At 33.9% G+C, this 21,720-nt stretch overlaps 2 protein-coding genes across 2 annotated transcripts; one reads left to right on the top strand and one right to left on the bottom strand.

Moving 5' to 3' along the window:
• Window positions 1-361: 361 nt before the first annotated feature.
• Window positions 362-7,600, top strand: LOC123662091 (CLIP domain-containing serine protease 2-like). The gene is made up of 7 exons (XM_045596979.1): window positions 362-526; window positions 1,559-1,710; window positions 3,412-3,637; window positions 4,833-5,008; window positions 5,083-5,188; window positions 5,548-5,725; window positions 7,166-7,600. The coding sequence occupies exons 1-7, from the start codon at window positions 460-462 to the stop codon at window positions 7,401-7,403; spliced, it is 1,143 nt and encodes a 380-aa protein (XP_045452935.1). The 5' UTR covers window positions 362-459; the 3' UTR covers window positions 7,404-7,600.
• Window positions 7,601-10,584: 2,984 nt separating this feature from the next.
• Window positions 10,585-21,150, bottom strand: LOC123662178 (hemicentin-1-like). The gene is made up of 13 exons (XM_045597062.1): window positions 21,063-21,150; window positions 19,694-19,820; window positions 18,897-19,093; window positions 18,136-18,246; window positions 17,623-17,823; window positions 16,595-16,758; window positions 14,861-15,014; window positions 13,751-13,881; window positions 13,181-13,340; window positions 12,748-13,086; window positions 12,389-12,664; window positions 11,347-11,523; window positions 10,585-10,891 (listed from the first exon to the last, which is right to left on the bottom strand). Exons 1-13 carry the CDS (start codon window positions 21,148-21,150, stop codon window positions 10,725-10,727), a joined length of 2,292 nt encoding a protein of 763 aa, XP_045453018.1. The 3' UTR covers window positions 10,585-10,724.
• Window positions 21,151-21,720: the final 570 nt, after the last annotated feature.

Consider the following 21,720-nt stretch of genomic DNA (forward strand, 5'->3'; position numbering starts at 1 on the left):
CACGGAACTTTCACTGAGCAGCTGATGTAGTAAGGAGTAACTTACGATACTTTTATTTTAGAAATGTTTTTATTTTATAACTCTGCAAAGTGAACAATAAATTTTTTGTTAAATTCCACTCGGACGAAGTCGCGGGTACAGCTAGTTAAACAATATGACACGTTCATTTTTCATAATTTGTAGGAACTAATAATGTTAATTTTTATTAATAAAAATTTTGACTTAAATTAAAACTTGCTTTACTGCAGATTTCTGTAATCTATTCGTGCATTTGTAAAATATCGACGTTATTGAAAAACAAACGAACCAATCTCTATTCAACGTCTGACTCTGGCTACGCCGAAGTACAGATATAAATAAGTAACTACATATACACGCAGAAATATATATAACTATTATTTAGTAAAGAGACTCTGTGAAGCACTGACGTTAATTTAGGCTTATAATAATTATAAAGTAATGACTTCAAGAACGTTATTTTTATTTTGCTTATTCGTGTTCTATGGGTGTGTTAACACAAATGCGAGTAAGTAGCATTTTTGTACTTTTTAAGACGATAATGAAATCATTTTTCTTCCAATTTTGTTATTACCATTTCTTTATCTAATAATTTTATTTTAAAATTATCTCACAAAAAAATAATGAGTGACATACTGCTATAAAAATGTTTATAAAAATCGATCCATTAATTAAAATTAAGATATAATGTAATGAATTGCTTTGTTTTGAAATTAATTGTATAATTTAATTGTATAATCTTCATATTGATAATATAGTAAAGTACAACGACACACATGCGACACTATGCAATTTTTTTTATTTATTTATTTGGTTTAGGAATTGAGTGTGACACTTAGTGGTTACACAATTTTATGACAAAATCTGACGATGTAATTGTTTTTCCATTTTAAATATACACTATGTATTGTAATTATAATGGAAACATGCATATATGAATAGTTAAGTCTCAGGATTTAGGTCCAGTGAGTAATTCTTATTAATGGTTTGAAATTCGATCAAACGTTAAAGAATTAAAGAAGATCTAAGCTGATACAAATAAAAATAATTTACTGTTCAAAGATTTATTGGACAGTTATTAGTTATTATGGAAATTAAGAAAGAAACACTAAAAAAGTTTTTTTAATGTATGACCATTGTCTAATTAACGTGAAGTTAAAATTATAAACTTTCCTTAATAACCGTTTCAAGCTTTAACAAACAAACAAACAAAAAAAAAAAAAACAAACAAAATAACGGTAAAAGTACTGTTGACGTTATGCTTAAAATACTGAAATATTATTTTGTAATTTAAAGAAGCGTAACATTCTTAGACTATTGACAATATAATTACATATATTCCTTTCGTGTTTCCGTACCTCCGACACAGGGTTAAATCCTAGTGGAGTCGTCGAGTGTAAAAATTGTTATTTTGGTATATGTATCGTGTATACAAATGAGTACCTATGAATTTAATTAAAAGCGGTTATTTTAATATTACAAACAGTCACTCCAATTTTATTTATTTGTATAGATTCTAACTTAATATATACATCCACAGGACGATGTGACAGTTGCATGACTATTCCTGAATGCCCAGAAGCAGTAAGTTTCGGAAGGAAAGAAAAGAATAATTTGAATTATGTGAAATCAATACTGGAAAACGCTAAGTGCGAGGGAGTCTCAATGAAACACGGAAGACCGTCACCTAAAGTAAGTAAATAATAACAGTGTGGAGCCTTACTCTCCTAGACACACAACACACATCAGCCTTTCGCAGTCCACTGCTGGACGTAGGCTCCACAGGTTCCAAAAATGGCGTGAACTCATGTGCTTTGCCCATAGTCACCACGCTTTGGCAGGCGGGTTGATGACCGCAGGGCTGGCTGTGTCGCCCCGAAGACGCTGCTGCCCGTCTTCGGTCTGTGTATTTCAAAGCCAGCAGTTGGATGGTTATCCCGCCATCGACCGGCTTTTTAAGTTCCAAGGTAGTATCCCGTAGTCGCCTCTTACGACACCCACGGGCAGAGAGGGGGTGGGCTATATTCTTTGCTGCCGTAACCACACAGCGAATAAAAAAAAGCTCATAGTCACGCAATACATGAATATATGAGGTCACTAGAATGTCTAATTATTATTCGGTTTATCCTAATAACCTCACATTTACTTGACTGTTACTCTGTGATATAATTTACGTACTCGTAAAAGATGTACTTAGTTTTATATGATCACTATATGAAGGAGATAATTATTAATAATAAGATTTAACGTGAAGATGAATTTAATTTAGAAAATATACGATATTACAATTAATATGAGAATGAAATAATTATAATTAAATTTAGATGCGCGGTTAGTTATAAGATTCTGCAGCAAATGCGGTGTGTGAGCGCCGTTCAGCTGAACACTTCACTTCATGATGATGTCATATTTCATTTGGCACATTGATTTTACCGTGTGGTCCAAGGTGTAAAAGATTGTAAGGAGCTGGTCCAAGTTGACAAAATAATATTGTGGCGTCAATTATCATCAGGAGTTCGCCACAAATACTTCAATATCGTTATGGTTATAAAAAGCAACTCTGACTTAGAGGGAAATTATTGACTTAAAGTTTATATAATTTTAATAAGAAATCTAAAACTTACTTTTAATTTAATTATTTAACGATATTACACTAAAACGAGACACATTTTGTTGTTATTTGTTACTGAAATAAATATAAATACTCTATAATCATTTTTCTTAATTTATTTTATTACAGTTGTAGCCTACAAATAAAAACAGCTTTTTTAATAAAACCAAGCATATTTCGCATAAGCACTTTTACGTATAGATAACGATTGAAGTTTTTATTCTTTGACATAATTCTACAATTAGAGAAACAGTTTTTAAATATAACAATGATTTTTGAAGTTTACTCGTTACTTTTACGTTCTACTTATTTAAAGTGCATCATCATCATCATCATCATCATCACTTCAGCCTATCGCAATCCACTGCTGGACATAGGCCTCCACAAGTTCGTGCCGAAAATGTCGTGAACTTATGTGTGTTGCCCATAGTCACCACCCGTTTTTTACCATTTTTTACCGTTTTTTAACATTTAAAATGCATCAAAGAATAATCCGTAGAAGTCATAAAGACATCTTAGATGTACAGCTGAAGGGAATTATTTAAATTACTGTATTTCCGCTTAATTGAGACGCTTGAAATATATCTGTTGAAAAAATAAGTCTGTTATTTGATTGTCTTTCATCATTCTTTTTCACTCAAAATTAAATATTTTTAAATGCATATTGATTAATATTAATGTATGCCTCAGCCCTTGCGCCTTGTTTGTATCTCTCATATAATAAAAAAAAGTATTTTGTATTTTTTTGTATTAGATTTTTTTCCTTTTTTGTAATTTAACAGATTTGTTGTGAAGATTTCACAAATCAGGTCTTATCAAGATTAAATGTATTAGATGAAGAAAAAAACATAACAAAAATAGAAGAAAATGTAAATATGGAAACACACGAGAATTTCAAACTATTACCGACAAAATGCGGCCGGTCTAATGGAGAACGTATCTTCGGGGGTGACTTTGCTAACCTCTATGAGCTTCCGTGGATGGTTATCATCGCTACAGAAGAAAATGGTAATAAAGACAAATTACTATTATGAAAAAAATATATTTAATATAGTGCTAGCTTTTCACCGTGGCTTCGACTACTTTCTCCCATTTTGCTTGTTCCATTTTCTCTCATTAAAACACAGCCTACGAGTATGTCACAGCTATAACGCAGCATTTGGTAAATTCGAAATCACTTATAGTCCATCCATTACAATCTACTAATAAAGTTAAATCTTTTCACTTTATAATATGTATTAGTGTAGAAGTTTAATTTAAAAAAAAAGATATAAGTACTTTGATATACTTGATATCTATACTAATTTTATAAGGAGGTAAAGTTTCTAACTTTGTTTGTTTGTAGGGGGTAATCTTCTCAAATATTGATCCAATCATGAAAATTCATTCACTTACAGAAAGTTACACTATTCAGGAGTGATACAGGCTATATTTTATTGTTATTGAACAAAAATTAAGTGAAAACTTATAATAGTATATGTAAATCAAGCCGGAGAAATGTGAGCGATATGAAAACTTGACTATATATATATTTTTTATTTTATTTTTTTTATAGGTTCTCAATTTGATTGTATTTTTTTGCATTGCAAAAATAATAATTAACGCCCAGCGAAGTGGGCACGGGTCGGCTAGTAATTTTATAATTATATATCTTTTTTTTTTTGGTAATGAGAAAATTCAGTATGAAAGATAAGAGTTCGTTAGTGTATAGTTTGCTTTCTGCTCCAGGTATTGTGGGCTAGATTTGCACATCCTAAGTCAGGGTGAATTGTATATTAGTTACTTATAAATATCTAAAACACGGACAGTTTACATTTTATTAGCTTTTGATTTACAATAATCAATTAGCTGACGTAACGAACTCCTTTATTAACCGACTCTAAAAAAGGAGGTTTTCAATTCGAATGTATTTTTTTGGCTGTTTTACCTCATAACTTTTTACCGAGCGGACCGACTTCCATATTTTTTTTTTAATCGAAAGGTGGCGCTTGTCATATACTTGTTTATCACTATGGTAATGTTTTTAATGACGCATTTACTTGACTATTCTTTCGTCTACCTACGTTGTATTGCTAGTCGATATATTTATGTGAAGTCGGTTTTTATCCTTTTCGAGCAAACACGATTATATTTAGTTTTTCATTTTTATCATCTATTTCTAACGCAACTTACACTCATTTTGATGATTTAACATTTATTTTAGGAAAAAGAAAATTCCATTGCGGTGGATCCATTATTAACGACAAATATGTTCTGACCGCTGCACACTGCTTGCAAAGACACAAAATTCTTGGAGTTCGTATTGGCGAGTATAATCTTAATACGAAAGAAGACTGCTCTGGATACGCATCTTTCCGCGTTTGTGAAAATCATATTCAGGTAATAAGTGACTTACATTTTTTCTTGTTTTCGATATATGTTCTTTTATTTAAATATTTTTTTTTCGTTTTTAGAACTGTCGTGTTGACGAAATTATTATACATGAAAATTTCACTTATAATCCGCCATCAAACGATATTGCTCTTATCCGGCTCAAGAAACGAATTGACTTAACATATAGTAAGTTTCATATATCTAAGGAAAAATTCAAAGTAGTGTTGATTGTGCTTCGAAAATTTCAAAAGTTTTCTATTCAACAATTGATATATTAAAAAAAATTGCAGTGCTTATACATTGGTCTCAGTAACTTGCAGATGCGATAGCTGTCGCGGGTCCGATCCCCGCAAATATTTGTACAGGCCATACAGATATTTCACTTGATCTAGGCATTTTTTGTTGCGTTGTGCTTGTCGTTGTCTTGTGCATGCTCAACATTTTTGATAAGTATTGATTGTTTTATTTTTGTAAGAATATTATAACCACTTGTCCAAACACGACAATTTTTTTCTAAATTGTACTTATTAATCTTATTATTTTAGAAAACACTGAGCCAATCTGTCTGCCAGTATTCAATGAACTAATAAAAATGGACCTTGCTAGAAAAAGAGCAACTGTAAGCGGCTGGGGACTGACAGAGTTTGCGAGAAAATCGCCCATTCTTCGGAAAGTTGAAATACCGATAAAGACGAGTTATGAATGTATACAAAGTTATTTGAGGTGAATTTTCATAATTTTATGCATCAAGAAAAATATGACACATCAAGTTTCATACAGAGATGGTTTAGTTATACTATTGTTTTCTTTTCATGCTATTATAAACTTACGTACAATACTTAAAAGCACCGCTATAGGCACACAAGGTCAGAAATTAATCAGTAATTATTATCTCGCTACTAAATAAATATATCATACATATATATCGTATACGCTACGCTTCAGCTTGTAATATGCCACTGCTCAGGCCTCTTTCCCCATGTAGGAAAATGATCAGAGCTTAACCACCACGCTTCTCCATATTATTCCCAACGATGAGTACAGATCGCTATCAGAAGAACACGATAACAACCGGGACCGACACCTTAATGTGCTCTCCGAGGCACGGTGGGGAGACCCGCAAGGACTAACAACCAGATCGGAAATAAATATTTGTATAAACATAATATCCACTCCGAGCGGGATCGAATCCACGACACGGCACACGCACCATTATACCAGAGCGGTCATCAGCCAGATATATCGTATAATAGTAACTAAAAGCGCGAAGTGTAAAAATTAACCGTTAGTGTTAAACTTCATCGAAGTTTGTTATAAACATTTTTGAATATCATATCAAAAATTGACCGCTCTTCGCGGGATTCGAACCCGCGTCTCCGACTGACCGTGTCGGCGCTCTAGCCAATTAAGCTATGGAACGATGTACCCGCCAGAGCGAAATTCTTGATATGATGATTTCTATTTTCGGTTTAAGCGAACCGTGGCGCCGTCTATAGTGAGTTCTTTACAGAGACCCGTAACTATTCAAAGTTTCATATTACAATGAAAATCTTTGACAGGAGACGACACCATGCTATTTTTAATATGTACGATTTTATTTTTGTGTACCCACACATTAGGAATTCTAAACATTTTTGAATATCATATCAAAAATTGACCGCTCTTCGCGGGATTCGAACCCGCGTCTCCGACTGACCGTGTCGGCGCTCTAGCCAATTAAGCTATGGAACGATGTACTCGCCAGAGCGAAATTCTTGATATGATGATTTCTATTTTCGGTTTAAGTGAACCGTGGCGCCGTCTATAGTGAGTTCTTTACAGAGACCCGTAACTATTCAAAGTTTCATATTACAATGAAAATCTTTGACAGGAGACGACACCATGCTATTTTTAATATGTACGATTTTATTTTTGTGTACCCACACATTAGGAATTCTAAACATTTTTGAATATCATATCAAAAATTGACCGCTCTTCGCGGGATTCGAACCCGCGTCTCCGACTGACCGTGTCGGCGCTCTAGCCAATTAAGCTATGGAACGATGTACCCGCCAGAGCGAAATTCTTGATATGATGATTTCTATTTTCGGTTTAAGCGAACCGTGGCGCGAAGTTTGTTATTTTAATTTTTAAACAAATAAAGTTCTCTTTTTTTTGTTTAAGTTATAATATTGATGAAACTGACATGAAGGTTATGTGCGCTGGTGAAGACGGGAAGGATAGTTGCAGCGGCGACTCAGGAGGCCCGCTAGTGATTGAAGATGTATACAACGGCACATTCCGAAACATTCAATTCGGGGTAGTCTCTTTGGGTCCTAGGACGTGTGGGTCAGGCGAACCCGGAATGTATACTGATGTTAGAAAGTATGTCAAGTGGATTTTGGACCATATAAGAGAATGAAATTTTCATCTTCATATCAAATGTTTACCCTCCGTTGACTTCAAATCAAATATATTTTTATAAAAGGTCAAGTGTTCTCTTTATGTCGTTTATGAATTCTCATATCAATAGTTTCAACAATTTTTAATAGAATAGAAAAATATACAATTATTTTTCTAAAACCGTATTATTAAAATAAAGTTTTTTTTTTAAACCAATTGTTTATTTTTTATTAGTACAAAATGTGTTAGTTTAAGCTTTTTCAATTCCAATTGACCAAGTAGAGCCGATTTATCTAGACATAATCTAACTTTCTTAAAAATATTAAAATTTTCATCAAGATAAGGTAAAAAGCGTGGGGTGCTTGATCTATTAAATGTAATAATTATTCTACTTGCAACTATGCACACCACGTTTTTTACTCTGAATTAAATTATTCTCTTAATAACTTGAATTTCATTATAATTTTATTTTGAAGTAATTAATTATGATTGATTGTTCGATTTTCTACTACTGTAATATAAACTCTTTGTAATTAAAAATTATTTTCTACTTTTTAGTTCATTTAGCTATAGAAGCGTGGTTTTTTAGTTTTTTTTTTTTTAATTGAGAATTCGGTCAGTAGAAGACTTTACTTTTATTAAGTTAAAATATATCGTCGGGTAGAGTTATAGTAAATAGTTATTGAGTTGTAACATGTGAATGAGTGATCATCTGACACCTTAGTCCTCCCGCGACCATGGTTGCTGTAAAGTAAACGTCGGGCGTCTAAAAAACTTAATAAACCGCGATATAATCCGAAAAAGTTGTTTCATTATAATGAGTGAAATTTGCGTAAACATCAGAAAAGCATAACATTAACATTTGCTAAGATTTCCTTATATATTCTTACCTATTTAAGTTACAGGATGTTTACATTAAAACTGTGGAATTTGCTTAAAAAATATTTAGTTTCTAGGTTGCGTCATTTGGTGATAAAATTGAAAATATTTATTAAACAAAAACAATTCATTATCAATACCTAGCGCTTTATTTTTCCTCAAAACACCACAATAATAGTTCGTACTTTAGTCGGTATTAAGGTCAATTTTTAAACCGCATTTATAGTAAGTAGGTACATTAGGTTGGATAGGATTCGACTAAAACCATAATTTATGAATTCAAGAGTAACCTCTAAAGAAAACATGTTTGTATTGTCTAATGACAAAAAAGCTGTGGACGTTGTATATAAAGACATTATATTTGTAGTACACCCGTGCGACGCCGGGGCGGATCGCTAGTCAATAATAATAATGGAAACACTTCTAAATCGATTTTCTATTTTGACAAGTATTCTAAACAAAATGCAATTTTACGTATATTGGTTTTCAGACTTTTTTAGTCTACTAAAGATGATTTTTTTAGTATATTACGTTAACGTAAGTAATCTAAATGTAAGCACACAAAGTGGCGCAGTAAGCTCTCTATCTACTTGTTTTACAAACGCATTCTTCTTTGTTATCGTAAAATTAATAAAGAATTTGATGCAAGGAATAATTCAGGTTTTTACTGGTGAAACAAATTTCATAATCGGTTCAGTAGCTCTAGAGATTACACTGCAAACTAAAGCTTTTCTTATCCATATAAATAAATAAAATTGGAGTGTCTGTTTACAATAATTGTAATAACAAATAACTTTTGCCCGTAACTAATCATAATATCAACGACATAAGTCTTAGTCGCGTAGACACTGTTAGAGATCTAGGTGTAATGATTGATTCCAAGCTAACTTTTGTTCCTCATATTGATAATATTGTGAAGAAAGCTTCTAAAATGTTGGGATTTCTTATTAGAAACCTAAAATCATTCCGGTCCCCAAATACTAAAATTTTATTGTATAATAGTCTTGTAAGAAGCTTACTTGAGTATTGCGTCGTAGCTTGGCGGCCTCATTATGCAACACATAGGCTAAGAATCGAGCGAATCCAAAAGTGATTTGTACATCATCTAGCGTACTCTACCGGTGTTGCTAAAAAACAATCTAGCTATTTGAAACGCCTGAAACATTTCAAAATGGATTCATTAGAGAAACGTAGAAATTCATCCGATTTAGTATTTTTGTTTAAATTGTTAATAACAATATTGACTGTTCTGAATTACTGTCAATATTTAATTTCACTATCCCTCGCAAATATTCTAGAAAACCACTTATGCTCCTGTATCCTCCTTTTCGAAGATCAGTTTTGGGCACTAACTCGCCAGTTTGACGGCTAAGTAAGATATACAATCACTACAGCAAACAGATTGATATATTTGGCACAAAATTTCCGCATTCTAGGAGCCAAGTCCATAATCTTGCTTTTGATTTGCCATCTGCTTGTCGCTGTGCTTTTTGGAGATATACTTGATGTTAGTTTTGTAGCATTAGTTTAATCACTATTTAAGGTAACTGATTTTATGTTTATTGATTTTATGTACATCGTCTAGCAGGCCGCATGTGTCATAATAAGGGGATTAAGCTTTTTTCATTAAAAAAGCAAATTTTTTGGATGGAAAATGGCCTGAACGTAATTTGAATGCTGTAGTGATGTACTTCCTACCAATCCTTGCTTTTATAAACCAAGGTAAACGAGGGGGCTGATTTTGAATAATTTTGTACCATATACCCTTTTCTTTACTTCTTTTGTCGAAATATTCTTTAAACCTACACGAGTTGTGCACTTAGATTAAGTATAATTTATGTTCCGTTTTGTAATGAATGTTTTAGTGTAATAACTGCTGGTAAACCAATAAATAAATAAATAAATATCTGCTTTTTACTAAGTGCATATGGATGTATATACAGTAGATACATATACTAGAATAACATGTTATGTAATTTTTGTCTGTCTTCTGTCTGTCTGTCTGTTTGTTTGTTCCGGCTAATCTCTGAAACGGTTGGACCGATTTTGACAGGACTTTCACTGACAGATCGCTAGTATTATAATAAAATAATAAATTACGAATTTAAAACTCAAATTGGTATAAAACCTTGATGAAACCAATAAACACGCAAAATTACCGCCGATTTTAATCAAAAAAGATTGGGGATTGATGTTTTGAGGGGGAAAATACGGTGTCCTGGTTTTTTTGTCTTAAAAAGTATTTCGGTATAATTCTAGAACCACATTCAATCTAAAAGCAGAGCGTGGGAAGGAAAAATGAACAACAAAAACACATGTTATTCGTCATTTCGATAACGTTCAACGTTAAATTTATTTAGCTTAAAATAATTTAATTATAACCTTTTCAATGACCTACATTCAAACTTTACATCTTTCAAATTAAAATATTATATTCTGTACATGTTAATTAAGCACTAAATTATACAGCGCTTTCTCTGTGCACTGTGAGAGTAACGTCTGGAGGTGGTTCCCAGTCCCATAGGCGTGGTTTACGTCTTCTGTCCACTGTTGGAGCGGACTCTGCTGAACCATCAGAGTACCCGCTGCTGCAAGATCTGAGGCTGCATGAAGCGTGTACTTTACGATCTGCGAAATGAAAAACGAGCGTTTTACATCACACTGAGGTAGGCTGCGTGATAGGCATCTATATATATGGGCTAATTACTTTATTAATTTGTTATCCAATTACTTGTTAATATATCTGTACGACTTACCAATTTTTTTTCTTCAAACTAAACCAAGTTAACGAATAAGGTCTAAATTAACATTAATTTTGGTTGACGCATTAATACACAGTGACGTATTAAAAGGATCATCATTCATCATCATTTCAGCCTATCACAGTCCACTGCTGGACACAGGCCTCAACAAGTTCGTGCCAAAAATGGCGTAAAACTGTTTTGCCCATAGTCACCACGCTGGGCAGGCGGGTCGGTAACCGCTAAAATGATATATAGATTGATATTAAAAGGATAGACCAGGCAAATTAGAAAAGGAAACGCATGCAAAGATTTTGAGCATTGACCATGATCCTTACCTACCTCCAATGGTTTCCAGATAGTCTCGGGCCACTTCGTCCAGCTGCAGTACTTGTATGACCGGCGTCGGCTTGGAACGGGCGCGTCGCGCGATACGCACGGCGAGCACGGTGGACAGCACGAACACTGTGACCAGCACCACGGCTCCCACTGATATTCCCACGTCTCTCTCTAACAGAACTGCAATAGGAAAAAGGATTTGTTGGAAAACGCCTTGTAATCACAAGTAAGGTCTGATTTTGTAGCTCCGGTAATTGGGTCGATAATAATTACTAATACTACCAGTTAATACTAACAAACTTAAAGTAACAAAGACATCATTACAGCCCATCACAGTCCACTGCTGGACTTAGGCCTCCACCAGTTTACGCCAAAAATAGCGTGAACTCATGTGTTTTGCCTATAGTCACCACGCTGGGCAGGCGGGTTGGTGACCGCAGTAACAAAGACAGTACACGTCAAAAATAATATTTCTTCTGAAAATATATTTTCAATAAGGTGAAATTTTTTATATATTGATTGATCCCACTGCTGGGAATAGGTCTCTTTCTTAGTTTAGGAGAAAGTTCGAAGCTTAATCTACCACGCTGCTCCATTGCGGGTTGGCGAATATATTCCCTACTATGAGTAGGTATCGAATGCTATTATTAGGTGTCTATGATTACAACTAGGACCTATAGCTTAACGTGCTCTCCGAGGCACAGTAGGGAGACCCACAAAGACAGATACCCAGACCGGATGGAAATATTTGCCCAAATAAAATTTCTATTCCTAGCGGGAATCGAACCCGGAATCACCGGTGTTTGAACGCATACACGGCACATGCACCACTACACCAGAGTGATGTTAGTTGAACAAGATGTAACATAATATTTTAGTTTGAAGATACTTAAAGACAGCTAAATATGTGTCATAATAAAAAAAAGAAGCAAAACAACATTGAAAACAACTCAGAGATTTTATATTTAAGAATCTAAAGGCGAACAAATATAGAAGACCGTTTAATATTAAGCTATTTAAATGAGAAATGACAGTAAGAACTTACATTTCCACCAAGGATTAACGGTAGCTTGTAACAAGTTCTCCGTCGGTCGTAGTAACAGTGCGGTAGAACACCCGTATCTGTTGCAAGCTGAGGCGCCCGCTTCGTCTCCTACCCTCAAATTTCCGAGAGGGCCTCTAACAAGCCACGGTACACCCTCGCCTTGCGCGAGAGCCTGACTCATTCCGTACCCCATCGATCCTCTTCTTTCAAGCACCAATGAAGTATTTGACGTTGACATTCGCCATACAGATACTTCATAGTATGTTGCGTTTTCCACTGGAAAAAAAAGGCATTGACTGTAACATAAAATTTACCGCTGTTAGGAAAATTAATTATTATGACCAGGTAGCGCATAATACCTGGAATGCATCTCATTTGGAATTCTTCATATTCAAATGCGAGGTCACATTGCTGCGGTTGTGGGGGTCGCAATTGTTCAAAACTAAATATCTTTTTGCATGGTTTCTCTTGAGATGCAATGCCATTTCCAGCTTCACAGCTTGCATCTAAGGTCCTCGATAGAGATCCGGTTAATTGTGAAAGAGGCAAGATTGCTGAGCCCGTTGTTAGTTGTTGAACATCCTCGTCCGCAGGTTGGATATGCCAAAAGAAAGTATCCGGAGGAGGAAGTGCTTTCACGTTACATTTCAACGCTTCTTTAACTAAAGTTATGCCATGCTCATGACATGCAGGTGGATCTGAAAATAATATATGACAAAAGTAGTTAGTTCTGGAAGGAATCAACAGTGAATGGTATTGTTTTGTAACAGGAAAGTCAGTGGAATTACTCACATAACACGGTTATATTGACCGGTTCCGCTCTAGTCTCGCCGACATTATTTCGAGCGCCACAGGAGTATCGACCAGCGTGCCTCTTCGTGACCTCATCTATTGACAAGGTTTGAGACGCAATTTGACTGCCCCACAAATTGTTTGGTCGTATCTCTAAGTCCTGTAATTGTTTTAATAAGGTGTTTTAAATTAATTATTATAGAGAATATACATGATTAATCTTAATATAATCATATGATATAACATATGGTATCTTTTGAGGTTGAGTATGGACTGAACTTTTGTTACAAATCTCTCCACATATATTTTGTTACTTATTGTCTACAATTAGATTTCTTTACTCAAATATCTGATCTTAAACGCCATTTTTTTTGGTTTTTTGGTTTGCTGCCCAGCTTATGACACGCGCTCCCCCCTCTCTCTACTGCGCGACACTGTCGAGACTCAAGGTTAATCCCAATTGTGTAATCCCAATAAATCATTTTCTAAATAGCCAGAATTAACAAACCTCTTCTATTTAATTGAATACAGTCGAATAAAACTTATCGTTAGTAGATGTGTTTTGCTTACATTAAAATACCAAGTAAAACTTAATACGGGTGGGTTAGCTTTAACTTCACACTCCAGGTGCAAGCTGTCCAGCTCAACCACTTCATTCAGTCTTCCATCTCCTAGTTTTGATACTTCTACTATTGGGCTATCTGGAAAAATCAAATTAAATTAAAAAATAACCGTTAAAACACTTTATATGACTCTTAAACTTGAAACAAATTAAAAATATTAAAATATTTATTAATTCGCTTAAAGTCCTTCTTTATTTAAAATTTGAATTTTTTATCTAACTGTGCATTGGTATTTCTTTAACATTCATAGCTATTTTGTATTGAATTTTTTAACCTAATCCAATTGTTAAAACATTCTGATATAAGCTGATATAAAAGAAACAGCCTTGTAAGCATGCTATGCTAGACAAAGATCTCATCGTCATATAAAAAAGTATTTTTTTTTCTTAATAAGTTGTCAGATAATGTCACGGTTAAGACTACCTTACTATTTGACTAGCCCGTTGGCGCAGTTTGTAGTGACCCTGCTTTCTACTCCGGGGTTGTGGGTTCGATTCTCACCCCGAGTCTGGGTGTTATATATATATATATATATATTATTTATAAGTATGTTTATCGAAAAAAAAAAGTAGCTATACCAGTCGACTGTTACCTATACCATAAGCATTAAGTTGCTTACTTTAGGAGCAGACGACCGTGTGTCTATTGTGTAGATATTTATTATTTATTTATTTATGTAGATATTTATTATATCTATCTCTTCTAGGCACGGTAAGGAGACTAATGAAACAGAGTGGGGATAAATATATAGATTACAATAATGTCATGTTTTTGTTGTGAATAAAAAGTTATCAAAGATAATTTTATATACTCTTATTTATGTCTTACGTTAAAGAAAAAAAACGCTGTAATCGACAAGCCAAACAAACTGCAGAATTGATTATATTATTCTTAAATGAAACGTTTATTAACCATCAGTATATATTCTTATATATTCTGTATAGATTCCGTCGAGTCTTTTTTAGATGCAACACGTTTGAATTATTAACCCCTACACATTAGATTTATATATATTATTATTGATTAATCCGTAAATAAAAAAGTAAAAACTGCTTACAGGTAACATTTAAAATTATGACATCAGCTTTGGAGTCCCGTCCTGGTGCCATAACGGTGTTCGTGGCGACACAAGCTAGTGTGGCGCCATTTTCGTTTACCGCTGGCGTGAACTCCAGAAACGACTCCGCTTTCCGCGTCACATTATCCCAACTCTATGATGACATAAATAAAATAAAGTATTATTTATAACTAGCTGACCCGGCGAACTTCGTATCGCCTAACACAAACTTTATCGTATGGTATTAAAGTTCAAATTGACTTTTAAGTATTATCACAAATCTTTTGTATGGGAGTATAGAAAAGTGTTGTTTTTAGACTTTTTCAGGAAATTAAAATTTTTTTTTAGAATTTTTCTCTCCGTAAGAACCATCCTCGTACTTCAAGGAATATTTTAAAAAAAGAATTAGCGAAATCGGTCCAACCGTTCTCGAGTTTTGCGCTTAGCAACACATTCAGCGACTCATTTTTATAGTATAGATTTGATATCTGTTAGGGTATTTTACAACCCATGTTAAAGTATTCTGTTGGAGGTGATACAAAACGTAAAAATCGTATTATTTCCATTATTATTGTCATTATTATTCTAGATCACAATAGTCGACACTTCTGTCGAATTTTCTGTGACCTCATTATATATTCATACTACAACTATGAGTGAACTATGATCTGCTATCCGTATTTTTTAAAAATAATGTAGCAATTATCGACATTTTTTTTTTGGAGCTCTTATTAGAGTTTGCGTAGGAGTCGATAAAACACACTTCTTTGTTGTCACCGACGCTCGCTGCGTACATCTCAACTTAGTTACAAAGATCTGCATATAGTATTTTAATGACTTGGATGATGTATTGACGCAAGTGTAACAGCACTGGCTTATGGCTGTTGCGCTGACGGTCGAGAGTTCGATCTCTGGACATGACAAATATTTGTATTGACCATACATATATTTGCCGTTGTTTGTGCATTTTAGTTTCCAGACACAGAGGTCTTATCAGTCAGTATCCTCCCGAGGACCGTTGAGTGTGAGTCCTTTATATCCAATTTTATTTTTGTTATTTTATTGATTTCCTTTTTATTTTTCCTCTTATTTCTCATACAATTTTGACATGGATAGATATGTATATAAATATTGTTTGAGTGTTGATGTTTGTTATAGTATTGTATGTGACTGTTATTATGATTTTTATGATTGAGGATTTGTTACTATGTGTTGTGTGTGTTATTGATTGAGATAACTATCAATCTAAAACTGTTTTGTCAACTGTTACCTCTTTGATTTCTGGTTATCAGTGACATGCTATTTAGTGTAAGTGATGCATTATAATAGTTCTAATTAACAAAATTATGTGGTGTCATGGGACACCAGGTAGGAACGAAGTTCCTTCGGATAGTATAGAAGCAACACAATTTAAAAAAATGTTGAATTTTATATATATTTTCTAGTTCTTGATTTTTTTTAAATTTTGTTGATTGGTTTTTAATTAAGTACATAAAAGTATTTAGGAAATTTAGTATTTTAGAAAATAACAAATACAATTTAAAAAAAAGTTTACTAGTAATGTTTTAATTTTACATACGTCATATTATACAGTCTTGTGGCTGATATTACGTCACTTCCGTTATATATTTTTCTTACGGTTTTAGTAACACATTTTTTTCAATTCGGTCGCCCAGCCAAATGTCAAGCCGGCCCTTTAAGGAACTTCGTTCCAAAAAATAAATGAATTTTTACCTGATTGCTGTGTTGTGTAAGATGTCGGTGGTCCAGCCACCACGTGATCTCGGGTTGAGGGTAAGAACCGAGGGTGACACATTTCACGACAGCCGGTCTGCCCGCTCGCAGTGCGCCGTCAATCACCCCTCGCTCCCAGTTTATTGTTACGTTGAATGCCGGTACTAAAAATAAACACAATTACTAAATAACTAATTCGTCTGATTGAAGAAAACGTTAATTAGAGAGATATTACGATATAATTTTATACATGTTATATGTTATATATCTTGTTATATTCTCATATCCTATCTTTATTTGGATATCCTTATCTTTATATTTTAGTTTTGTTTTTGTTTTCTACAGGATATCATTACAGCAGTCGCTTTTTTTATTTTACTATTTTTTAAGGTTTTGAAGTAATCTTTGATCGTTATAAATGGACAATATATAGTTTTAAAAGGAATATAAATGAAATTTTACAAAAAATATTTTTTAATAATTAACAATTATTCTAAGTTGAGGTAGGTCTCAGCAAGAAATCCTGCTCTAAATCGGGAGCAACCCGATTGGGGAAATACCTCGACCTTACAGAAGATAAGTTAATGATACTTCTTTCAAGCAGTATTGTGTTTCTGTGGTGAGTAGGTGACCAGGGCTGATGAATTAGGGGTACGGTCGACACCCCGGAGAAATTGGCGGTAAGGTCGGCAACGCACGATGCTTGTAGTGTTGCAGGCTTCTACAAACTACGGTAATCGCTTACCATCGGACGAGCTGTACGTCTGTTTGCCGACCAAGTTGTATAAAAAAAGATATTTTAATTTTAGGCCGCATGTTTTCTGTTGATGTCATTTTTTCTTCGCCAAAGGTGCTAGATAGGCTAGAGTCGCCCCTGCTTACATCAATCACTACTTGTATATATTCGTATGCTTGTACTTGTACTAATATTAACACAATTAATGTAGGTTAGTATTTTGGTTTTCAAAAACAATATTAACTCAGGTTTAACGAATTAGGGTTATGCCCTGTTGTGTACATATACTTACAAAATATTTCAATTTGCAGAGCGGCACGCAGTGGTGCAATGAGGTGGGTATTGCTGGCTCTACACGAGAGTGAGTCAGTATTACTGCGAGTGAGAGGAAGGTATAGAACATTCTCTCTAACTCCTGGTATGTCACTCACACCGTCTGATTCGTCGACCAGGTCCTTTCCAGAATACCAGCTTATTCTAGGTGGTGGTCGACCTGGAATTTATACAAAATGAACTTATTAAGTGGCTTAAATAGCATCAATATTTCGATCGATTGATCTTCGATTATAGATCTTCGATAACTTTGTTTTTATGATACTTTTTTAAAGTTTACATACATAATTAAAATGCATATGTTTTTCTGATTCTATTTTATGGTCACCATACAATTTTTGCATAATTTAACAAATTTACCAACAAAACAACTAAGTTTATAACTAAAAAATTATAAACAGATATATTATATAATCTACTTATATATAATATACAGTAAGTACGTTATTTTTATTATGTTAAATAATCTTACCTCCTATCACGAGACAACTTAATACTAAAGTATCTCCTTCGTGGTATGGTCCTATTCTCCTTTCTACTTTGTTACCAAGTTCATCAAGAAAAAATGGTTGACTTGGAAGAACTGTAACATAAAAATACTATTATGTTTTTAAATAAAGTTACTTAAATAAGTATTAAAGAAATAAGTTCTACTTTATAAGTAATGGAGCATTGGAGCAGCGTGGTGGATTAAGCTCTGGATCCTTCTCCTATGTGGGGAAAGAGGCCTATGCCCAGTAGTGGGATATTACAGGCTGAGGCGATAAGTAATGAGATTTAAAATTATTCGTTCTAATTTTAAAATTATGCGGGTTGGCGGATATATTCCCAACTATAAGTAACGATCGGTATCAGGTGTACATAACAGCCGGGGCCGACGGCTTAACGTGCTCCCGAGGCACGGGAGACCCACAAGGACTGCACAAACACCCAGACCACGGAAAACATCTGTATGGCCAATACAAATGTTTGTCATGTTCGGGGATCGAACCCGCAACCGCCAGAGCAACAGCCACAAACCAGTGCTGTGACCGTTACGCCAACGCGTCGTTAATGAATATTAAGTTAGGTACTTTTGTATGAAAATTAAAAAAATGCTTTTTTTAATTATATAAAATTTATTTGTTAATATTAATAGGTATACTTTAAAATAAGATACTTATAAATTGTAATACTGAACTTTAAAAAATTAGTTTCAAAAAATCATTAGGCATTTAAAGTAATAACCCTTACCAATTACAGTTAAATTCACTCCTACGTTCCTGGTCGGTGCCAAAAGGAAGTCTACACGGCAGTGATACAATGCTTGGTCGTCACCTCTTAACGCAGTTATTAAGAGGGAAGTAGGCTGTGTTTCTATATTGGCCTTCAGTCTAGCACTAGTATTATATGATGAACTCGACCACTCGCTGGAGATTCGAGCGTCATAACTAAAAAAAAAAAAAAAAAAATACGTTAGTCAAATAATTATTGTTTTTTTTATTTCTTTCGCAAACGAAAAAAAAACCGACACCAATTATATCAAAAAGCGATATAACGTAAGCAGTGAAAAAACAGTAATTTAAATATGTATGATTACGTACAACTCAAAGAGCACTCGTTAGATCTCGATCACCAGATTACGCTTAAAAAAGAATCAACAAAAACGGTACACGCAATAAAAAGTTAATGAGGTACACTTAGGTGCAAAACAAAAATGCTGTCAAATAGAAAACCTCGTTCTTCTATTGGAGAGCGGTTAAGTTAAATTAAAACAATAACTAAATTATTATCAAATATACGGCGAGCAAAGAAAGCTAAGAAAGGTAAGATGGGCAGTGGCAGGCAGGGGCAGTAGGGATTTAACTTAATTTGAGCTTAAATCTACCGCCATCGCACCACTGTGATCAATATATATTGTTTTTTACGTTCAATAATATTTGTACTTTTGTTGTATTAAGTATAATATAGCGAAAAAATATTTAAAAAAATTATAAAATATTATTTATTAAAAAAAAGGTGAATATTATTTATAAATTAAGTATACGCACCTATAAATAGGCACATTATCTTTGTACCAGACTAAAAGCATCAGTTCGTCATTTTGATAATCTGTTGTTGAATCGCAGAATAATGTTGTCTTGTCTCCCTCTAACGCTTCCTGAGATGTCACTGGTCCTAAAAGTAACGCCATCTGTTATTTTGACGGGAAAATATGATGTTCTTACCAGCTGTGTACGAACGAGTAAAATGAATCAGATTTCAACTGGTTCGACGTACAATATAAAGATGTCGTTGATATTGCTCAACTTTATTTTCACTAATCTGTTAGCGCAGTTTCTTGTGGCCCTGCTTTCTGCTCCGGGGGTTGTGGGTTCGATTCCCGCCTTAGTCTGGGTGTAATATTTGTATTTATTTATATTATATATTTATTAAAAAAAACAGCAGTTGGATGTTACCTTATAACACAACCATTAAGTTGCTTACCATAGGAACAGACGACGATGTGTTATATATATTTATATTTTTGTAGGATATTTATATATAAAGGTTTTTTGATGAAAAAAAATATTTTTTTATCCATCCTATATGAAATTAGCGAATCTAGCTGCACTATTCTGGGACTAGTGTTAGACATTAGCGCTAGCTAGTAAATTAATTCAAAAAATTAATTATATTTTGATTTTTCCTAATTTTTTAACGTCACTACTCGTTAAAATTTTTAAGTGGCTAAAGGTATGACTAAAGTTCGTTTCTTTCAAATTCATTGTCAGCCATTACTCGTATAGAACTTATATAATTATATTAAGAATAATTATAGTTCAGCTTCATTAAAATATAAATAAGAGTAATAACATCAAAATTGTTGAGCGGTTTGAATCATTTCTAGTCACTAGAAAATTTAATACCACTTGACATTCAAAGTACCTATGTTTAAGACCTCCAAGAAATTGTAGCCAATTTCTTATACGATTAACGATCGCTATCAGGTGCTATGTAATACCCGGGATCGACAGCTTAAGGAGCTCTTCAAGAAGCAATGGGGAGGCCCAAAATAACATACACCCAGATCAGAAACAAATCAAAATTTGTACAAATACTGTGTTATTTTACTTGCTAACATAACATTGGCGACAACATGCACCACAATACCAGGGCGGTTGAATTTGTGTTAAAATTGTCAAAACAATAATGCAAGTTCAGAAAATCACAATTTATTCCAATAATCACTGCTTTATAACAAATGTGTATCAGTATTTATAACTTCTTGCACCACTAATAGTGAACAAACCACTTCTCTTAAAATTTAAAATCGTTGTTCTCAATTGATACGAATATTATTATAAATAGCCTTGTACGCTATATATATTTGACTAATTTCTTCGTAACTTTAAAGAACTGTTTTATCATCAATCTTACCATCAATGCCAGGAATAAAGGCAAAGAGAGGTGATAAGGTGATCATGAAGCATATAAGCGCCGGATAGATGCGCATCCTACGGCCCATCCATACTCCTGCGCATCTCTTTCATTGATGGAACCAATGATTTATTTTAATCAAACCATATTCCTCAATTTAGTTAGGATGTATCCCATTTTCGATTACTCTGAGCTTGTGATCTGGAACAATGAAAATAGAAATAGGTAAGTATATAGGTGAAGAGGAAGTGATACGAACTTTTATTTACACCAATTATTTTTTTTGCCTTTTAAAATATATGCCTATATAACAGCAAAATTCAAAAATTAACTGCGTAAGTAAATACTTTTAGAATTTTTACCCTTAAACTATACCATTTTAAATGCTGTAAACCTACTCAAATATTGTTTGTAAACTATCTACATCATATGATGTATATATGATATCATCATTACAGCCTATACAGTCCACTGCTGGACATAGGCCTCCACAAGTTTACGCCAAAAATAACGTGAACTCATGTGTTTTGCCCATAGTCACCACGCTGGGCAGGCGGGTTGGTGACCGCAGGGCTGGCTTTGTCGCACCGAAGACGCTGCTGCCCGTCTTCGGCCTGTGTATTTAGCAAAGCCAGCAGTTGGATGGTTATCCCGCCAT

This window comes from Melitaea cinxia, chromosome 18 (assembly GCF_905220565.1).
Source record: "Melitaea cinxia chromosome 18, ilMelCinx1.1, whole genome shotgun sequence".
In the NCBI taxonomy this organism is placed as follows: domain Eukaryota; kingdom Metazoa; phylum Arthropoda; class Insecta; order Lepidoptera; family Nymphalidae; genus Melitaea; species Melitaea cinxia.

Bases quoted from the DNA above. Each gene is read 5' to 3' on its own strand.
- LOC123662091 (XM_045596979.1), top strand. From the start codon at position 460: ATGACTTCAAGAACGTTATTTTTATTTTGCTTATTCGTGTTCTATGGG. The intron at 527-1,558 runs GTAAGTAGCATT...ATACATCCACAG, and splicing joins GTGTGTTAACACAAATGCGA to GACGATGTGACAGTTGCATG. The intron at 5,009-5,082 runs GTAATAAGTGAC...TTTCGTTTTTAG, and splicing joins TTTGTGAAAATCATATTCAG to AACTGTCGTGTTGACGAAAT.
- LOC123662178 (XM_045597062.1), bottom strand. From the start codon at position 21,150: ATGGGCCGTAGGATGCGCATCTATCCGGCGCTTATATGCTTCATGATC. The intron at 19,094-19,693 runs GTGCGTATACTT...TTTTTTTTTTAG, and splicing joins GATAATGTGCCTATTTATAG to TTATGACGCTCGAATCTCCA. The intron at 13,882-14,860 runs GTAAGCAGTTTT...TGATTTTTCCAG, and splicing joins CATAATTTTAAATGTTACCT to ATAGCCCAATAGTAGAAGTA.